Here is a 21,733-nt window from a genome sequence, read left to right as displayed (position 1 = left end):
GCTCTCCCACACCTCTCCTCTGGATGGTCTGTGACCATCAGTTTGGCAGTTAGAGTCAATACACTCTGCTGTTGGAAAAAAGGACAGCAGGTCAGGCAGCACCTAAGGAGCAACAGAGTCGACTTTAGGGCTTGACCCCTCATCAGGAAAGGTCAAGCCTGAAACATTGACTCTCCTGCTCCTCAGATGCTGCCTGACCTGCTGTGCTATTCCTGCACCACACTTTATTGACCCTGATGCCTCCAGTATCTCCTACCTGCTTTCACGGTCAAACAGCCCACTTCCAATTTCAACTGCCAGCATTTAAGACAAGAGGGCAAAGATTTTAAAAAGGACCTGAGAGGTAACTTTCACTTAGAGCCTGGTTTGTATATGGAACGAGCTGCTAGAGGAAGTGGTGGAGGCTGGTACAATTACACCATTTAAAAGGCGTCTGGATGGGCACATAGAAATCCTATAGCATGGAAACAGGCCATTCGGCCCACACTGTACTCCAAAGAGCATTCCACTCAGCCCTATCCCTGTATTTACCATGGCCAATCCACCTAACCTGCACATCTTTGGACTGTGGGAGGAAACCCACACGGACTCAGGGCGAATGTACAAACTTTACATAGTCACCTGAGGGCGGAAGTGAACTGAGGTCCCTGGTGCTGTGAGACAGCAGTATTAACCACTGTGCCACCCCTTAAATACATGAATGCAAAGGGTTTCATGGGATATGGGCCAAATGCTGGCACATGGGACTAGGTCAGATTGGGATGTCTGGTTGGCACGGATGAGTTGGGCTGAAGGGTCTGTTTCTGTGCTGTATGACTCTAATAAAAAAGGGGAGAACCATTTGTGACTCAGAATCTCAGAGGTTCAGAGCAGAGAGCAGTCCCCAGACAGGTCGATTTGTGATCTGAACGCCTTTGAATCCGAAATACAACAGCAGTTATATGTCGGGTTAATGCAGTCTGAGGGGAGGCGGAGGTTCGGGAAGGGACTAGCTTATTTGTTGACAAACCAAGTCCAGTCCATTTCACAAGGACCAAGAGGGAGTTACTGATATGCAAAGGGAGCCAATCGCCTTTGACCGGCTCCATCTGCCTTCAACACGTCAAAAGGCTTTGTTGGTGAGAAATTTATGACTTGTCTCTGGTCCTTCCAAACTGCCTGCTGTTTCTCACAATACCACACACACACACACACATGAACCTTTATCAATCTCTGGGACATTGTCAGCCGTTTCCCCCACTTTGAGGTGACCCTGCAGGAAGTTTTCGAGTTTGAAACATAAGCTCGGGGGGGTGGGCGCCGATATCAAGAGGAGCTGGAGATGGCAAATTCCGGCTTTCAGCTGCTTGGCTACTTCTTGGCTCTGGGCGGATGGGTCGGCATCATTTCCACCACCGCGCTCCCCCAGTGGAAACAGTCCTCCTACGCTGGAGATGCGATCATTACCGCGGTGGGGCTATACGAGGGACTCTGGATGTCCTGCGCCTCCCAAAGTACCGGGCAAGTTCAGTGCAAAGTGTATGATTCCTTGTTGCTGTTGGACGGTGAGTAACCAGAACAAAGGATAAGCGAGCGGCCCTCTGAGAGTTTCTGTGTATGAGAGAGAGAGAGCTTGGCTGTGTGTGTGACAGGGATTGTGTACCTGTCACTCTGTATGTGAGTGGGTATCTGTCTGTATGAGCGGGTATGTGTGTGTTTGGCCGTGTGTGTCTGTTTGTAATACTGTGTGCAACTGTGTCTGTGGATCCGTCAGCGTGTATGTGAGAGGGTTTCTATGGAAGGCTATCTGCATGTGAATTTGTCCGTGTGTGCATTTGTATGTGTGTATCTGAGTGTGAGAGTGAATGTGGGTGTGTAACAGCGTATCTGTATGTGTGAATGTGTGTGTAACAGCGTGTGTATCTGTGTGAATGTGTGTGTAACAGCGTATGTGCATCTGTGTGAATGTGTGTATGTCTGTGTGTTACAGCGTATGTGCATCTGTATGTGAAAGTGTGTGTGTGCGAATGTCAGTGCGTGAGTATGGAAATGAGAGTGAATGTCTGTGTATCTGTATATGAGTGTGTGTACAAAGTTAAAAATCACACAGCACCAGGTTATCTCTGGTGTTAAGTTAAAAATCACACAGCACCAGGTTATCTCTGGTGTTGTGTGATTTTTTAATTTTGTACACCCCAGTCCAACACTGCATCTCCAAATCATGTATCTTTGTATATCAGTGTGTGAATGTGAGTGTGTGTAACTGTGTGTGACTCTGTGTGTGTCTGAGTGTAACAGTGCATGTCAGTGTAATAGTATGAGCCGCTGCAGGAGAACCTGTGCGTGAGGAATATGATCGATAGTATGTGTACCTTTGTGAATTTGAGTGCGTGTGTATTATGTGTGTGAAGAGTGAACTGTATATGAATGCAACATTGTGAATGAGTGTGGGTGTGTGTGAATGTAAGAGAGCGAGTGGGAGTCGTTTCTGAGTGAAAGTCCATCGGTGTATCTTGAGTGTTTGTGTTCACTATGGCATTGTTGATGGTTGGCTTGTGTTCTGTGCCATTTGGATGCCCCGGGTTGATCAGTGAAAGTGACCAGCGGGTTTTAAGGCCGAACATGGAAACTGACACCGGTTTGAAATGAACGGCCCCCTCTGTGAAGTGAACCACCCACAAAACTACCGTTTTCAACTACAAAAACCACACAATACCATCCCAAATGCGGCTAGTTGTGATTTCCAAGCAAACTCTGACATCGTCTGTTTTAATAAACTGACCAGTTAATTACAATATTGGCGTGTACTAGGGCAAGTGCAAAACTTGCGACTTACTCGGGGATGACCGAGTATAACCAGATTAGAATGTGCAAGCCTTTCTGAGCGCCTCCACTGGGGTCGCTAGCTCTACAGTATTGCCTGGGAGCTTCCACGGAAGGAGAGAAATCGCAGAGTATATTGCTCCACATTTTCTGAATACTTTGAAGACTAAAAAGACTGAAAAGTCAAGAAGCTTTCCAATCTGGGCAACGGTGTGACCCAGAAACAGTAAAGGGAGACGCACAGTGGCTGCAGACTCATCTTCCAAGCTCTTGGTCCTTAAAATCCAAGTAAAATTGGAACTTGAACGGGGATGGGTGGGGTGGGGGGGCGGCATTAACAGTTTGAAAAGATAAAAAGGATAGTGGGTGGGCTAAGATTTAAGGGTTACCAAAGTCAAACCCTTCGGCTGCTAAATATTTGCAGTAAACGCAGAAGATATTGGAAAAATGCTGAGCAGACCTGACAGCATCTGTGCGGAGGGAAACGGAACTCTAACGTTCCAGGTCAATCATCAGCCTGAAATATTAACCCCCTTCACGGAAGCTCTCTGACCTGAATGAACCTGACCTGACCTGACCCTGACGAGCAATTCCAACAAATCCTGTCCCCATATGGCCAGTTACCTGCCCCATACGTTCACGCTCATAGTCTTTACCAATTGAAAATTGAAACTGACACGTGCTTAGGGCGGATTTGCAAATTGAGACACAGAAAATGGAACCATTAACCACCAAAATGTTGAACTCAGTCTTTTAATGTGGATAATTGAATATTCCATTTTAAAAGGAAAAATCTGACAACATCCTTGACTGTAAAATTAAAAATGAAAAGTGGACAAGTTACATTTTTGTGCAATGAATGTATGATTTTATGAGTTTTCTTTCTCCTCCAACACCTAGTTTCCTGATTTTAATTGGCAATGTTACGTTGTGTGAAATGAATTGAAATGAAAGTCTGATCTGTCTGGATAAGGACTGACTGCTGCATTGTTATTCATTTCCTCCCTGTGCCTTTTCCCATCCTCAGCCCACATCCAGGCTTCCCGAGCCCTGATGATTGTTTCAGTTGTTCTTGGCTTTATTGGCATCATCGTTAGTGTCGTGGGAATGAAGTGTACAAAAGTAGGAGACAATAACCCACTCACCAAAAGCAGGGTCGCAGTCTCAGGAGGGGTGCTTTTTCTCATGGCTGGTGAGTTTAGACTTTACTTTATACTTTGAATTATTAAAAGGGAATTGTTCCAGATGCCATTGTGTCAGAAGCATTGACCAGATTGCCATTTTTCAGTTAAGTCTTTTGATCCCTCCCGTTTATGTTTCTAGCCCTTGTAACAAATTGCTGGACTCAGGAACGTGAGCTGCAGAATTGTGACTTGTGAAAGTTGGGCTAAGTTTGTGATTGCAGCAATTAATTATTTAGTTCCCTCAATGGCATTGAAAATAGTGCACCTCCCTTGTTCCCCTTCTTCTTAGTCTCCCATGCTTTCACACTGTGATTAAAATAAAGGCTTGTTACACAATCTTTCACATCCCCAGTGACCTGGAAACCTTTTAAAACCAGTGTTAGCGAAAAGCAACCTTATTTCCTCCAATAGTTTCTTTAACCTTCCTGAACTTGATGATGTCCTGCACTGTAGGGTTTTATCATTGACCATTTCAAACATTTCTTCATTGCTAGTGACATTATTGATGCCAATTCTTAAGTATTTCAACCATTCATTGTTGTCACTGTGACTCAGTCAACAAAACTCTTTACTCTGAGTTGTGCGTTCAAGTCCTAATCCAGGTCTGCAGCGTGACAATGAAGGCCGGCACTTCAATGCAAAATACACAATGTCCTGACATTGTCAGGATGTGGCATGGTGGCTCAGTGGTTAGTACTGCTGCCTCACAGCACCAGGAAAATGGGTTTGACTCCAGCCTCGGGCAACTGTCTGTGTGGAGTTTGCACATTTTCCCTGTGTCTGTCCGGGTACTCCGGTTTCCTCCCACAGTCCAAAGATGTGTAGGTCAGGTGAATTGGCCATGGTAAATTGCCCATAGTGTTCAGATATGTGCAGGTTAGGTGCATTAGTCAGAGGTAAATGTAGAGTAAAAGGGTAGGGGAATGGGTCTGGGTGGGTTATATTTTGGAGGGTTGGTGTGGACTTGTTGAGCCTGTTTCCACACTGTAGGGCTTCTATGTGCTTTTTATTATAATTGAGAGGCTATAACAAAGCCCTGCTGCCATCTCAGGTGGATGGAAAAAGGTTCCATAGCATTCTGATTCAAAGATGAGATGGTGACTTCCCCCTGGTATCTTGATTAATGTTTATCCCCCAATCACAATGACAGAAACAGACCACCCGGCCATTATCACCTTGCTGACTGTGGGAGCTTGCCATGCACACGCTGGCTACCACATGTCCTACATTCAAATAGTGACTGGCACTGCAGAAAGCACTTCATTGGCTGCAAAGCATCCGAGATGTCTTGTGGTCAGTGAAGGTGCTATATAAATGCAAATCTTTCAGTCAATACAATTTGTTGCTGATTCTAATTGAATGAACAGTGAGGAAAGTTAATAGTCATAGAATTAGTAATTCATTCACTTATATACTGATTGAACTTTCACCAAACTATTCCAAAGCACCTTCAATATTGTCCCCTCAACTTCTAAAGGTCTGTTTTCAGAAGGGGACTCTTACCAATGGGGTGACTGGGTTGGGGGCAATTCAGTGACACAGCATGGCCTCCAGGTCACCATTCCCCATGACAAAGCTTCACACCAATCAGCATTATCAGAGCATTCATCCACAGGGACCTCGGTCTGGATTTGATCCAACTTGAGGTGCACTTAGGTCTCTCTGTAGAGTTTGGGAAATCAGACTCTTGACTCTTTCAAACATGGAGGTCAACTCTAGTGACTCTACCAGTTGAGTTGGGATTGGTAAGTTTAGAACAGACTGAATGTGAGATTGCTGTCTCTGGGTGGAAGGTGTATCAAGTTAGTTGTCCAATGATGCAGAATAGGCACCTTTCCCTCCCGCGTGGGCTGCAATGTGCTAATTGCTCAAGTGTTTGCCATTGATTTGATAGCTGACTGAAAACTGATCCATGACTCCCACCTCTTGTCTATTCCACAGGACTCTGCACCCTAGTGGCGGTATCCTGGTATGCAACAAAAGTTTCAAACGAGTTCTTTGACCCTTTAACACCAGTCAATGCCAGGTACGAAACATCAAAACAGGGATTGGACTCGAGCTTGCTATTTTTGTACCAAACTAAAAGCAGAAGTTGCTGGAAAAATCCTGCAGGTCTGGCAGCATCAAGTTCTGAAGAAGGGCCGCAGGACCCAAGGTGTTAACTCTTAATTTTTCTCCACAGATGCTGCCAGACCTGCTGAGTTTTTCCAGCAATTGGCTTTTGTTTCTGATTTCCAGCATGCGAAGTTCTGTCCTTTTTCTGCTATTTTTGTTTTCACTTCTGTTGCTGGAGTTGATTTCACCTAAGCGACAGAAGTGTGAGGGGATGCTTAACACTAAAGTAATGTAATGTTAAGCCGTGTTAGCACATGTCTTAGGCACAGAATGCCAATAGGACCACAAAATGGCCATCTTTTTCAGTGAGATCCTAGGCAAGCTATTTTAAAATTGTGGATGTCACAATGCAGCTCAAATTCGGTTTGTATTTGAGCAGAATCACTTCCTCACAAGGTTCATGTTTCTACCTTTGATTGAACTTATCAAAGTTTGCCTCATGGTTTGGTTCATCGCACCAGGGCAAATGGTGGAATTTGAATTCATTTACAAATCTGGAACTAAGAGTCTGATGATGACCATGAAACCAATGTCGATTACTGAAAACCCCCATCTGGATCACTAATGTCCTTTATGGAAGGAAACTGCCATCCTTACCTGGTCTGACCTACATGTGACTCCAGACCCACAGCAATATGGTTGACTCTTAACTGGCCTCTGGGAAAGGCAAGAAATGGCAGCCTAGACAGCCATGTCTTCATGACATGAATGAATATATTTTAAAAAAGCAGACTACTCCCCATTGTCAATACATTTATAAATGTTAAATTGAACTCTTCAAAGAAAATGAAAAAAACTGCTGAAAGTAGCCACATTTTATCAAAGCTTTTCACCTTGCCTTCATCAGGACACTTTGCAAGAATACCAATTTAAGAGGAAAACCAACTTTTATACTGTATGAGAGGCGAGTGCTCTTTGGTTGGAACTGGACCTTGATTGATCACCTTGCCGACCAAGCCGCAGTCTCCTTTCAAACAATACAAGTGTTAGTTTTCCACTAAAATCACTATTCTTGCAAATTGACTTGATGAGGGCAAGGAGCTAATCTTTGACAAAGTGAATCTATTTTCAGCAATACTCAACTACCGTCCTACCAAATAACTAAATGAAATAAATATTTGTCCTCAATAATGTTTCCCCCTGGTTCCCTAAAGGAAATGTTTCTTTCATTCCTGGAGATTCCAAGACTGTCGTATTGTGCTGGCAACCTTCGTAACGATGACAAGTTGGTTAATCTTGGGTGGCACGGTGGCACAGTGGTTAGCACTGCTGCCTCACAGCGCCAGAGATCCGGGTTCAATTCCCGCCTCAGGTGACTCTCTGTGTGGAGTTTGCACGTTCTCCCCGTGTCTGCGTGGGTTTCCTCCGGGTGCTCCGGTTTCCTCCCACAGTCCAAAAATGTGCAGGTCAGGTGAATTGGCCGAGCTAAATTGCCAGTAGTGTTAGGTGGGTTGCACTTCGGCAGGTTGATGTGGACTTGTTGGACCGAAGGCCCTGTTTCCACACTGTAAGTAATCTAATCTAAAACTATGACAAACTGGTTAATCTCAGCTGACCCAGCCCTACATTAACCTGTGTAACTATGACAAGTTGGTTAATCTCGGCTGACCCAGCCCTACGGCCAATTTCAGCATCTTCGGCTGAGGGACTGTATTACTTCTTCTCTCAATGGTTTTGGGCTGAGATGAACCTCCTGGACAATACCTTACAATGGGGGTCACCAACAGTTTTCTTAATGAGTGCTCATCCTAGGTAACCAACAATACCACAAGCTACTCAAAGTATGTATGGGAAACATATGAATCGATAGGAGCACATATGTAGTTATTACAACTGAAATACGAAAGTATTTGTTTTAATATGAAAGAAAATTGCTCTCTACCTTTATTTCAGTGTGAAACTGGCAAACAAGTTTATTATTTGGGCAGCACAGTGGCTCAATGGTTAGCTCTGCTGCCTCGCAGTACCAGGGTCCTGGGTTCGATTCCCGCCTGTCTGTTTGGAGTTTGCACATTCTCCCCATGTCTGTGTGGGTTTCCTTCGGGTGCTCCGGTTTCCTCCCACAACCCAAAGATGTGCAGGTTCGGTGAATTGGCCATGCTAAATTATCCATAGTGTTAGGTGCGTTAGTCAGGGGTAAATATAGGGGAATGGGTTTGGGTGGGTTTCCCTTTGGAGGGGCGGTGTGGACTTGTTGGGCTGAAGGGCCTGTTTCCACACTGTAGAGAATCTAATCTAATCTTTGCTCAGTTTGTCACCCTCGCCTTTTTCCAACTACTCGCCCAAGGCCAATAGGGTGACTGCTTGGACTTCCTGCCCACTGACTAGTGCTTGACGTCTGCTTTCATGGCTGCCCAGACCTGCACAGCCATGCTGGACCCCAGTTCCCTTGGCAACCTTTCTCTGGCCACCCGAGGTGGTAACCACCCACTGTTGTCAAACCCGCTTGAGGGAGGAAATTAAACCAAAAGTACAAGCGACGCACTACTCATTGGCAGATGGCGAGCTGCCAGTTGCTGACAATAAACATGTTGGTGACCCCTTCCCTACAATATGGAAAGCCAACCTCTAAAGCTCATGTTGTAGAGAATAGCCCTTTGACAGGGTCTATCAGAATGGGAACCATGACCCAATGTCAGTACCTAGTAAAGGGCAGGGAAAGAGAAATTTGGACATGGGGGAATAAAAGGTGAAAAAAATTCTGTAAGTTTAAAAGAATAAATATTGTTTCAAAACATATATTATTGGAGGACCTAGCCATCTAATTATTAATATGAGGATAGCAATTTTAGCAAATTTATTTTCAGAAATGGGCCAAGTGCAGGGAAATGGGGTTAGTGTGGGTGGATATTTGGGTCAGCATGGACCAGTTTGGGCCAAAGGGTCTCTCTCTGTGCTGTAGGATTCTATGACTCTCAAAGCAAATGATGATGGAGTTCTAAATGTGCAGTTGTCTTGCTGTATTACAAGGTTGATGTGTTTTGAGCTGCAGCCTTTGATCTCGTGTTCGTTGGCTCTTGCAGGTATGAGTTTGGCTCGGCACTGTTTGTAGGTTGGGCAGCTGCAAGCCTGACCATTCTGGGAGGGTCGTTCCTCTGCTGTTCCTGTCCAAATGAAGAAAGAAGGGGCCAGTCATACTACAGGTCCTCTCAGCCATCGACAGTCAAAGAGTATGTCTGAAACACAGATCATGGAAAATCAGTTCTCGAGCAGACATCAGCTTAAATTGAGGGTTATCAATCCCTCCAGGAGGGTCCTGTCATCTGCAGAAATTAAAGGTCATCCTCCGGGATATTGCTGCCAGCAAAACAGGAGAAACATTATAGAGTTATTAAAAATTTTGTGTATTTTTTAAAAACTTCTTTTAAAGACTTCGGTTTATAATTGAAATATTATCAGAGGTGACTATCAAGACACATGTAATTGGGTAGGAAAGAGTCTCTTCATTTTTTGATTGACCCAGAAGTGTTGCACTATTACACTGTGATAATGGACATTTTGGGGAGCCAATGGTTGGCATTAGGGGAGAGTGGGGGTGGGGGACATTGGAGATGAGAGTTCATATGAAGAATGCACCCAGTTTGAGTTGGCAAATGTTTTAAACTTGACAATAATTTCATCACATGAAGGAATTGGTTGAGTTACTTTACACTTACTATAGATTTTGCTTGAGAAAAGTATAAAAATGTAAATATTACTATTTTTAACTAGTAAATGACATAAGCTGCACTGCAACAACTTTCCAAGGCCTATTTTCCTGATGTCCTCACAGGGAGGTGATGGCCCATAGTCTTATCACTAGACTCAGAATTCAGAAACTCAGCTACTGACATGTCCATGTCACGGCAAATGGTGGAATTTGAATTTGATACTTTTTTTCTAAAATCTGGAATTAAGAATCTACCGATGACCATGCAACCGTTGCTGACTAGTGGCTCACTAATGTCCTTCAGGGAAAGAAATCTGCCATCGTCACCTAGTCTTGTCTACCCATCAGACCCATAGTGATGTGGTTAACTCTCAACTGCCCTCTGAAATGGCCTAGCAAGCAACTCACTTCAAGGGCAGCTAGGGACGGGCAATAAATGCTGGCCAACCAGGGACACCCATGTCCCATAAGTGAATATATAACAAAATTGACAACCCTTTCCAAACCCATGATCACTACCATCAAGAAGGACACTGGCAGCAGATACATAGGGATAGAACCACTTGCACATTCCCTTCTAAGCAGCACACCATCCTGACTTGAAAATATATTGGCTTTCTTTCAACGTTGCTGGCACAAGGTCATAGATCTCCCTCCCTGTCAGCACTGGGGGTGTCCCCAACCCAAGCAAATGATAACTTCTGCAGTGATGACCACCTCCTGAGAATTTTTATGCTTTTGAAAAAGTGGCACAGGTTTGCAAAGTATATAAATAAAATCCAAAAGTACTGCAGGCATGCAACAGATCCATCACAAATGATACCAGGCAATTCAGAAAATAGTTAACAAGTATAGTCCTGATCTAGGTAAAAACAAGGACTGCAGATGCTGGAAACCAGAGTCTAGATTAGAGTGGTGCTGGAAAAGCACAGCAGGTCAGGCAGCATCTGAGGAGCAGGAAAATCGACGTTTCGGGCAAAAGCCCTTCATCAGGGATAGAGGAATTGTACATATATTCCCAGGATTCCATAAGAAGATTGTATTTTCATGTACATTGAATATTGTTAATTTCCTGATGAAGGGCTTTTGCCCGAAACGTCGATTTTCTTGCTCCTCGGATGCTGCCTGACCTGCTTTGCTTTTCCAGCACCACTCTAATCTAGTCCTGATCTAGGCCCAGGTGTCATTCTAGTATAATATTCTAGAGTCCCAAACTGTATGTCAGTAATGTTGTTATTGTACAGGATAGAAAATAGGCCATTTGTCCCATCAAGCCTCTGCTAGTGTCTTACTTTACACTACCCATCTACTCTAATCCCCCTGTCCTGTTCATTCTCCATTCATGCAAAAATCTGTTATCCCTTAGTAGGTAATGAAACTATCAAGGCAATGTAATTCTGGGTTTAAAACAATAAGGTGGATCAATTGAGTAGATGCAGATGGTACTGATCTCATAAGTGAAGCCTTTCACTCTAGAAGGTACAAAGACAGATTATCCAGGAATTCCCATAGATTCAGTGTGTACATTGGCAGTAAACTTCCAGTATGCATTTGCAGGGTTGAGCTGTGTTAGCGAACCTCTCTATGTTGCTGACATTTTGTTTCTTTTAAATTCCAGGTCACATTTTAAGAAAACAGCTTCTGTCAAAGGAGAGCAGTATTTATAGCGAGGCAGTACACTGCAATTTTGTAACAGCACAAGTGTGTTCAGTTCCTTCACATGAGCAATCCTTTTTTTTGAAAAACAAAGTAATTGTAAAGCTCTGTGTCATTACTGAGAACTTACGTAGACTCTAGGGCAATGTGCAGGACACTGTGTAGCCCAGACCAGTTCCAATTTTACTGTTGTTTGTAAATGGGCTTAGTATTAGAACTGAATTGTATATATATTCTCTGATTCCATAAGAAGATTGTATTTTCATGTACATTGAATATTGTTAATTTAGCTGTTGTACTGGATGCAGAAAAATGTTTTCTTTTAATAAAGGTGAATTAATTGTGTCTCTATTTAATTTAAGGCAGAGTGAGAGGGAAATAAAGACAGCAATTCCATTTATTCACCACAGTATATTTTACAGACAGCAAATTAGTTCTGCATTACTTTTATGTAAATTGTACACAGCAAGACTCCATAGAGGACAAGTTGAATGACAAATTCGTCTGTTTACTGTTAGCAATTCTTCTTCAAATTATGTAATGGAATTTTGCATGGGGACCTAAAGGGGGTAATTGTTTAATTTCTTATCCGTAGGTTTGTACCTTTGGCAATGAAGAACTCTCTTGCCACTGCGTGATTCTACATTTATTACCTAAAGCTTTCTCTGCATTTGTCTCCAGAGAGACATGGACACAAGTCAATTACATGGTCCAAAAGTTAACGGAATTTGAGTGCACATGACCATTAATATTTCAAACATTGTGAATACATTGTCACAAACTGACTATGTCCCCAATGCGCAAATCTCTGAATGGCCATTTGCATCTGAAATTGCACCCAGAACTCTGTCCTCTTGTTATCCATTCCAATATCCTTAAAATACAGCTTAATGGGGGGACGAAAGATGGCGCTGACAGAGGGTGACTCTTTGGGAGCTCCCTGCAGCAGATCTTATTCTCACATTTCTTACAATTGTTCTGCACTTTGAAACCTCAAATCTCTTTGTATAGTATGACCTGCCTGTACTGCATGCAAAACAAAACTTTTCACTTTACCTAGGTACATGTGACAATAATAAATCAAATCAAATAAGTAAATAGAGCCCGAGGGAGGAACAGAATTAACCTACACTGTATTAGTGTAACCCATCCACATCACACCCAACATGATCCAGAATGTGCAAAAGGGAAGCTGGTTTCATTATGACTCGTACGTAGACATTAAAATCCAGTCAGAAAATGCAGAGCAGATTTCCCAAGATGGAATTGTTTTAAATTATTCCAAAAAGGTCAAGTGAAACATCAGGAGAAATCTGTTCTTTCTGTAAATGTAGTTATAAAATTGAGAGCTATCTCCATTAACTCCAACCTTAAACGCGGCTATTCATTAGCAGGGATGAGAAAAAAGAATACAACATGGGTTCTCATCCCTCATGTTATATTTAAAACTCACACTCTTGGGTTTAAAACTCTCTGATTTCGCCATATCTTCATCTATACAATAATTTCAGCTGTGAGACCCATCTCATTAGTTCCTCTGATTCCAATCTTAAACGTGGAGTCACACATAGAAGGGTACCAAGCATTTGACTTCATTGGTCAGTGCGTTAAGTACAAGAGTTGGGAGGTCATGTTGCAGCTGTACAGGTCATTGGTTTGTCCACTTTTGAATACTGCATTCAAGTCTGGTGTCCCTGCTATAGGAAAGATATTGTTCAATTTGAAAGGGTACAGAAGAGATTTACAAGGATGTTGTTAGCGTTGGAGGGTTTGAACAATAAGGAGAGGATGAATAGGCTGGAACTATTTTCTCTGGAGTGTTGGAAGCTGAGGGGTGACCTTATAGAGGTTTATAAAATCATGAGGGCAATGGATAGGGTAAATAGCCATGGTCTTTTTCGTAGGGGTGAGGGAGTCCAGAACGAGAGGGCATAAGTTTAAGGTGAGAGGGGAAAGATACAAAAGGGACCTAAGGGACAACTTTTTCATGCAGAAGCTGGTGCATGTACAGAATGAGCTACCGGAGGAAGTGGTGGAGGCTGGTATAATTACACCATTTAAAAGGCATCTGGATAGGTATATGAATAGGAAGTGTTTAAAGGGATATAGGCTAAGTACTGGCAAATTGGACTAGATAAACATAGGGTATCTGGTCAGCATGGACGAGTTGGACTGAAGGGTCTGTTTCTGTGCTGTACATCTCTAATATCTATGAGTCTAGGAGGCCATTCAGCCCATCATGCCTCTGCCAGCTATCCACTTTGTTCCACTTCCCTCCCCATTCCCTCCATCCTGTACATAGATCCTCTCTATCAGAAAAGCCAATTCTTTCTAAAACCTTCTCCATCCCCAGTTTTGAGACCATTACAGCATTTATAAAATGCCTATCCACCAAAAAGCAGTTCAAATCAAATCTTACCAATTGCTGTTCCATCAGTGTACTCTTAATCACTAGCAAAGTGATGTATGGTGTTGTTAACACTGTGATGAAGCAATACATGTTCAGCAATAGCCTGCTTACTGATGTTCTACCCAGAACACCTCATTTCAGACATCATCCAAACAAACGAAAAGGAACTGACTTTCACAGATGAAATGGGACTGACTACCCTTGGCATCAAGATAGCATTTCACCAAATAGAGTCAAAGAATCACAGAATCCCTACGGTGTGGAAGCAGGCCATTCGGCCCATCAAGTCCACACTGACCCTCCAAAGAGCATCTCACCCAGATCCGCCCCACCCTCTTCCATATCCCTGTAACCCTTCATTCCCATGGCTAATCCACCAAGCTTGTACATCCCTGGGCACTATGGGAAATTTAGCATATGGCCTTGAGGAGCCCTAGTAAAACTGAAGTGAGTGAGAATTGAGGGGAAATCTCCTGACTGGTTAAAGCCATATCTACACAAAGCATTAGGGTTGTTGGTGATTTGCTTAGAGAACTTTTCCAGACCTTAACCTCTTCAGCGCCTTCAGCATAAAGTTCATCCATTGCTTACAGAACATATTTTAGTCTGGCATATTCTAGAACCAACTTGACAGTGGAGTATACAAGATCTGGTATCATGCAATGCGTTAGGCTTAATACATCGTATCCTAGAGAGGTGCCTCTAGATAGCAGTGGCCGTAATATGATTGAATCTTACATTCAGTTTAAAACAGAGAGGTGTGGGGCCAAGAGTATATTGTAGTATTCACATAAGGGCAATTATGAGTCTATGAAAGCACAAAGCTGGATAAAGTGAATTGGCAAACTGGGTTAATGAATAAAACAGAAACTGCTGAAGAAACTCATTAGATCTGGCCACATCTGTGAGGAGATAACAATGTTAACATTTGGAGTCCAGGGCATCTGATGAAGAAAATACTGTTTTCTTCCCACAGTGTGGTAATATCTGTGGACTTTATGCAGCAATGTCTATCTTTGTTTCAGATCTCCAGTATCCATAGTTCTTTGTTTTATTTCGGTTAAAGAATAGGTCAATAGAGATGTAATGACAGACATTTAAGGGAATATTTAAGAATACACAGGATAGATGCATTGCAAATGAGCAAAAAAATTCCAAGCGATGGACCTTTTACCCATTGAAAGTTGAAAGACACATCAAATTTAAAGAGGAAAGGTCTAATTATGGAAAGTCAGATGCTATATCAGAAGATTAGACGGAATATAATAAAAAGGGTATTATTTTCAAAATGAGGGAAAAATTAGAGCACCGGAGAAAGTTAACCAGAAACATGAATACTGATAGAAAGAATTTCTATAAATATTGTAAAAAGAAGAGTAAATGAAGTGAATGTTGATTTTATCAAAAGTGTGTCTGGAGAATTGATAAAGGCAAATAAAGAGATGGCAGTTGAAGTGAACAGTTACTCTGCATCGTTCCTCACAATACAGGGATACTAGTGATATCCCAGAGCAGCAATCAATCAGGAAATGGAAGGGAGGGAGCAATTCAAGAAATTTACAATCACCAGAAAAGTGCTACGGAACAAACTGTTGGAGCTGCAGGCTGACAAGTGTTCAGGTCCTGATGAATTTCATCCTAACATCTAAAAGAAGTGACTTGTTTGAAATTCATTTCAATCTACCAAAACTTCATAGGTCCAGGAAAGGTATACTAGTGTAAAAGATTACAGATGTCCTTACACAAAAGGTGAGGCAGATAGAAAGCCGGGAACTACAGGCTGGTTATTTTAACACCTATCTTAAAGTAAATTTTGGAGGAATTACAGCAGGACACTTAGATAAGTTCAAACAGAATCAGCATGGTTTTGTGAAATAGAAATCATGTTTAACCTGCCCATTGGAGCTCTTTGAGAAAGTAACACATAATCTCGATAAAGGAGAGCTGATGGATACACTGTTCTTAAATTTCCTTAAGAGATTTGATAAAATGCCACATCAAAAGGTTATTGAGAAAAGTGCTCTCATGGTGTAGCGGGTAGAGTAATGGTCTGTATCAAACATTGACTGGCTAACAGGAAGCAGAGACTAGGGCTTTTCCAGTTTGGCAAGATGTTATGATTGATATGCCACAGGGATTGGTGCTGGGGACCTCAACGATCCAGGATTTATATAAATGACATAGATGAAGAAAGGGAAGGTATGGTTGCCAGGTTGTTTGATAATGCAAAGATAGGAAGGGAAGAAAAGTTTAAAGAGGACAAGGGGAAACTACAAAACAATATGCACAAGTTAAGTGAGTGGGAGGGGAAAGAAACTGGCAAATGGAGCATAATTGCAATACTGTCCATTTTGAAAAGAAGAATAAAAAGGAAACATAAGGTGGACCTGCACCCATCAACAGCAGCAGACCACCCTAAGCTCGCCACTCCCTCAGTTTGGAGTAGACAACAAGATTCCTGATGAAGGGCTTTTGCCCGAAACGTCGATTTTGCCTGTCCTCGGATGCTGCCTGAATTGCTGTGCTCTTCCAGCACCACTGATCCAGAACAAGCTTGGTCTTGCCAGTGATGGCCATATCCCATGGTGCCAAAAGAGACTAATCTGCAAGTGGTACAAAAATGAAAAATCTCGAAGGCCACTCACCTCAATAGAACCACATTAGAGTGAGCCACAAATGACTTTATTGTGAACTCCTCGCTCACAAGCAGTTTTTGGATGAGTTGCCTAATGAGTGGATTAGGGAATGACCTCTATGGATGTTACATATATGAGTGGACAGAAGTCATTCAATTAAAATCCCTGATCAGCCTCCGTTAGCTAAGGTCAGATATCATAGTACTGAAGGTGATTTGTTTTCCTGGGAAAATTGGCTGACTGTCAGTTGGGATAATGGGCAGGGACAGTAATTGGCTGGATGTGACTAGTGGAGCCCCAGTGGGCTGTGTGTTGGAGCCTCATCTATTCACCATATTTATTACCTAATGAGTTGATGGGGGGGGACTTCACATAATCAAGTTTGCCGATGGCACAAATGCACCTACAGTTATAAACAAAGTAGATGTACAGATTAAATTATAAAGAAAAATGAGTAAATTATGTAAATGCATTTCACAGCAGGCACGAATGAGGATGCTCACTTTGGTTTAAAAGGAAAGATTACAACATTTTCAAAAATGGTGAAAACCCAGAAACAATCAAGGTCCAATGAGATTTAGAGTGAAAGCATCTCATCAGGTGCATGTGTCATGCAGCAATCTGGAATATTTTGCAGACTGAAGTAAACAGGCAATTCACAAGCAAGCCGGAATAGAGGTGGCTGGATGGAGCAAACAGGGAGGGGGATTGGGAATCAATCGTTGTGGGCTGGGCATCAAACTTCAAGTGTTAAAGTGAGTTACTCAAGACAGAATGCAGAGCTTACAGCTGACCTGTTGATCATGGAATGCCTAACTCTTTCTATTGCATACTGTTTCTGCTGCATGTGGGCCTGTTTTATAGCTTTACCAGGTTTAACTGGTGCTGCTCCTTGCACTCTTCATTAAAACATAGAATCCCTACAGTGTGGAAGCATGGCATTTGGCCCATCAAGCCCACACCAACCCTCCAAAAAGCATCACAAACTGACCTAATGCTGCCCCTACATTATCCTTATAACCCTGCATTTCCTATGGCTAATCCACCTCGCCTGCTCTCCCGGACACTTTGGGCAATTTCCCATGGCCAATCCACCTAAGCTGCACATCCTTGGACCATGGGAGGAGACCAGAGCACCCAGAGGAAGCCCACGCAGAGAGGGAGAATGTGCAAACTCCACACAGTCTAGAATGCTGGAATCGAATCCAGTCCCTTGGCACTGTGAGGCAGCAGTGCCAACCAATGAGCCATCGTGCCACCCCACTGATCTCTTTGTTGATGACAATGATAGGTGATATGCTAGGCCATGAGGGTACAGGTTGTGACTGAACAACATTCTCCAGCTGCTGATGGCCAGCAGAGCCACTGTGTGTGTGTCTGAGTCTGTGGCTGTTGCTGATGGGGTTGTTGTGCCCATACAACAGTGGATGAGGCTTCAATGTCCCACTGACACTGAATCCCAGATGAGCAGTGCAGGAGTGAGCTACCAGGAGTTGTTCTTGCTCCTGAAGACATAACTAATTAAACAACTGGGTGGGGAGGGGGCAGAACTGGCAAAAATAAGGAAATACTTCTGGGAGTGAATTGAAGAGTTAAATGCTACATTTTATGACCACAAAGCTGCTGTAATAGGTTAAAACTAACACCTTACTAAAGAGAACATGAATATTCAAGTAAGAGGGAAATAGGTGAGGGGCTGCCTGGATTTTTCCAGCTCCAACCAGCCGTCAAGTCAAAATTTCCGGTCGCCCATTTGATTTTTATGGGTCTCTGAACACAGAGAGCTCAGAATAATTAGATTCTGTGGTTGTGGAAGTGACTGATTATTTACAATGACTCCTGAGTGTGTCGAGTGGAGGTAATGTTTGAGCAAACGTTTCCTTTCAAGTTATATTTTCCAAAAGAAAAGATTATTTTTTTCTTTTGTAAATTCAAGTGGCTTTTCGTTTTGTTTGTGAATCCATTTCACCTTTGTTGTTAAATTCTGACGCTGAACATTCTTTCCTCGCAAGTGCCTCAGCCTAAGGTGAAGATGATTTTCGTGCTGCAAATTATGTCCTTCACTTTGGCCTTTGTGTCTACGTTCTTCTTGATTGTGGCTACCTGGACAGATTGTTGGATGGTAAATGCTGATGATAGTTTGGAGGTAAGCAAGTGATGACTGGCTTTGGAAGAAAAAAATCCCCTTGTCTTTTCCAGCAAAAACTCCACAAACTCCTTTATGTTAAACGCCAGGTTCTGTGCTATTGGCATTCTAAAATAGTGGGTTGCTTTAATTTGATTGCATTTGGAGCCGCTCTATTTTCTGTCACACTGCTGAGTGTTACAAAGTTAAAAGGTTCAAGTGCTTCTCCAGAGCTACACAAGATAGGCTGGAGTCTGCAGTGCCAGTACTGAGTGAGTGCCGTATTGTCAAAGGTGCTGTGTCTTAGTGTGCTGTTAAAGGCAAAGCTCCCTCTGCCCTCTCAGGATGTAAAGATCTATCATGTATTTCATTGCCTGCTTGTGGGATCTTGTTATGTAGAAATGACCACCCCCCCCCCCACCCCAATTCTGGCTGTGACTGCACCAAAGTAATAAACAGGCTGGAAAGCATCTTGGTACATTTTGAGGTTGGGTACGGCAAAAGCAAATTTGTTTTATTTTAGATGCATTGTATTGGCAATGGCAATGATGTGGAAAGTGATGGATAAGTGAGGATGGTTCCTGGTGGTCCTCCTCTGCATCAACCTTGTGGAAAAACTCAATGCTCTGTTGCTGTGATACAATTGTGATTGGTCCCTCTCATTCAGATTCACAAATAAACCCTGTGGGTTCTGTTTCGTTGGAATGTAATCATCACTGTGCCCTGTTAAGGATGGTTATTGCTGGAACTCTGTGGAAGTTACATAAACAAAGCCACTGTATATGAGCGAACAAATAACTGTAAAGTGATGTGTGGGATCTGGGCCTGTTTCTAGTGTTTTTGGCGTTGGGAGGATGTTGGTGCATTATACAATTCCATCCGCCTTCATTAGGCCCATTCACTGAATGGAATTCCATCCATTAGAATGGCATACTCCAGAACTGCATGCTGCATTTGAGGATTTGACAGAATTCTGCCTCTTTATCGAAACAAATTGCAAATCAGGAGCCTTGGTCACCAGGATGCAAGTTGCAAAGTATTCTGCTCAACTCAGTGCAGAGCACCCTGGAGGATTGGCTGGGAACATGAGGTTTAAAAAGGCAATCTTACACTTGCAGCTCAGAGAGTGAAAAGATCTGAATTGGACTTCAACAGTTACCACACTAATGTTTTGCATTTAGGAACCTGGAAGAACGTGATTGACCCTTGTTGAATGGTCTGTTTACGGCTTAAGAAGCTGGCACATGCCAGAGGCAATGAATGGCCTTTATTTGTTCCTAACATATGTTCTGATGATGGCGCAAGTTGTACTTATTGTGTAACACTTGCCCTTTGTCATAAAACTATGCTAAAATGTTGGACTAATGGGCTATAGGTTGGCACAATGCCAGACCTAGCTCCATTAATACATCCTGGTTAAGGGGTGTTGTGATGGCACATCTTGCTAAAGCCCAGTGATCCAGGCAGTGGGATTTGGAGAAGTTTGTAGTTCTAACTACCTGCCTCTTTTCTGTGGCTATATATATGCCCATCTGTCCATGGAGAGGGAACATGCCATGCCCACCAGAGACAGGTGGGCATCAGGGTGCTGGAGTGCATTATCTCCCCTCCCCAACATTATTTTGAGTTAGACCCTCTCTTGCTTCCTCCCCTTTATTGATTTCTGTCCCTGTTACACTGCACCTAGGGGACAATATTTGCAATTTGTTGATTGCATGCTTAGTTCAATTAGTGGTGAATTCATTTAAAAATAAATGAGCTGGGCCCTACTCCAGTGAGGAATTGGCTTCTGGACAGAGAATGGATCCAGCAGGGAAAGGTAGAAACTGGTGTTTGTGCTAAACTTTAGATTTAGCATAAAATCTTTGTAAATCTCTGAAAGTCTTTTTGCTGCATATGGATATCAGACTGTTAAATACGTCCAGCTCATTGGTAGAAGTTGAGGGGAAAGTGTTCCATCAACACTCTCAACTGCATGTGACTGGAAGAGAAGCCTGGGGAGAATTCATGAAAGGAGCAAACAAGAAACTCAGATCTCTCAAGAATCCAGCAAGTCTGAGTAGAGGCTGGTGTGGACCTGCTGAACCACATAGACATCTAGATCAGCCATTCCCAGTCAATTCAGAGTTAGTTGATTTTTAAAAAAATTATGGACGTGAACATCAATGGCAAGACCGGTATTCATTGTCCATCCCAAACCGCCCTCGAGAAAGAGGTCACCATTGGACCATTGCAGTCCATTAGTGTATATGTACACACGCATTGCTGTGAGCTAAGGAGCTCCAGGCCTGATTTAGCCTTTCTGTAGCCATTCCATTCAAATGAATGGTTTTTTGGGCCTTTTCAGAGGGCAAGCCTGAGCCAACACCTTGCTCTGTGCCTGGACTCACACGTAGGCCAGACTAGGTAAGATTTCTTTCCATGAGCTACATTAATGAACCAGATGCTTCTTTTCTTTAACAACAATCCAGTCATTTCAGGATCATCATTCCTGAGGCTAGCATTTTATTCCATGGTTATTAATTAATTTAATTTAACTGGCCCCAGCTACTGCGGTGGAATTCCCAGCCCAGGAGTTGGGATTGCTACCTCAGCAATACAATCCCTCCACTGTGCTAACCTCTCCCAGTCAGGCCTCAGAACTCCGACAATACAAATTAGTCTGGGTTGCTGCTCTTGTTATGCAGTGATCCCTGGTGGCAGGTTTTATCGTCTGACCTCCCCCCCCTCCAGTTGAATAGCTTTGCTGGCAGATCGTTGAAGCTTTAAGAATGGCTACTTGGCCAGGTGGATCCCAGTGGAACATGACATTGGTGTGGCTTACAGGCTTCAATGAAGGGGGAAAGGAGGAAATGAAAGGGGAGGAACGTCTAAAAGAAATGGGGCAGTGCAGTAATGTGGTGCACAAATGTGAATGTGAGTTCGGAGCCTCTCCTGCAGGAAGAGGTCAAACAATCTGCAGTTTGAGCAGTAACGAGGAAACAAGCCATTTGGCCCAACAAGTCCCTACCAGTGGTGAGCCTGACCTCAGTGGTGGGCAAGTTGTTGGAGGGAATCCTGAGGGACAGGATGTACATGTATTTGGAAAGGCAAGGACTGATTAGGGATAGTCAACATGGCTTTGTGCGTGGGGAATCATGTCTCACAAACTTGATT

General features: G+C 43.1%; 2 protein-coding genes across 5 annotated transcripts in view; both read left to right on the top strand.

Moving 5' to 3' along the window:
* The first annotated feature begins 1,029 nt into the window (after positions 1-1,029).
* Positions 1,030-11,751, top strand: LOC122540218 (claudin-19-like). 2 transcript variants are annotated; one of them, XM_043675606.1, is made up of 5 exons: positions 1,030-1,544; positions 3,830-3,994; positions 5,928-6,012; positions 9,125-9,271; positions 11,369-11,751. In XM_043675606.1, the coding sequence occupies exons 1-5, from the start codon at positions 1,322-1,324 to the stop codon at positions 11,415-11,417; spliced, it is 669 nt and encodes a 222-aa protein (XP_043531541.1). In that variant the 5' UTR covers positions 1,030-1,321; the 3' UTR covers positions 11,418-11,751. The 2 variants fall into 2 exon arrangements, with proteins under 2 accessions (XP_043531541.1, XP_043531542.1); XM_043675607.1 differs by lacking the exon at positions 9,125-9,271 and having other exon boundaries at positions 1,058-1,544.
* A 6,056-nt stretch (positions 11,752-17,807) lies between these two features.
* Positions 17,808-21,733, top strand: part of LOC122540216 (claudin-16-like) — a 34,698-nt gene continuing 30,772 nt past the window's right edge. The window contains exons 1-2 of one of the 3 annotated variants that reach the window (XM_043675604.1): positions 17,808-18,310; positions 18,473-18,598. In XM_043675604.1, coding sequence (XP_043531539.1) covers positions 18,485-18,598 — 114 coding nt within the window. In that variant the 5' untranslated portion in view covers positions 17,808-18,310; positions 18,473-18,484. Of the gene's footprint in view, positions 18,599-21,733 lie in introns of all 3 variants that reach the window. The other 2 variants (XM_043675603.1, XM_043675602.1) reach the window with 2 other exon arrangements.

This window comes from Chiloscyllium plagiosum, chromosome 34 (assembly GCF_004010195.1).
Source record: "Chiloscyllium plagiosum isolate BGI_BamShark_2017 chromosome 34, ASM401019v2, whole genome shotgun sequence".
Lineage (NCBI taxonomy): Eukaryota > Metazoa > Chordata > Chondrichthyes > Orectolobiformes > Hemiscylliidae > Chiloscyllium > Chiloscyllium plagiosum.
Note: the sequence above shows the minus strand (reverse complement) of the source record. Positions and strands in the feature narration are given on the sequence as shown.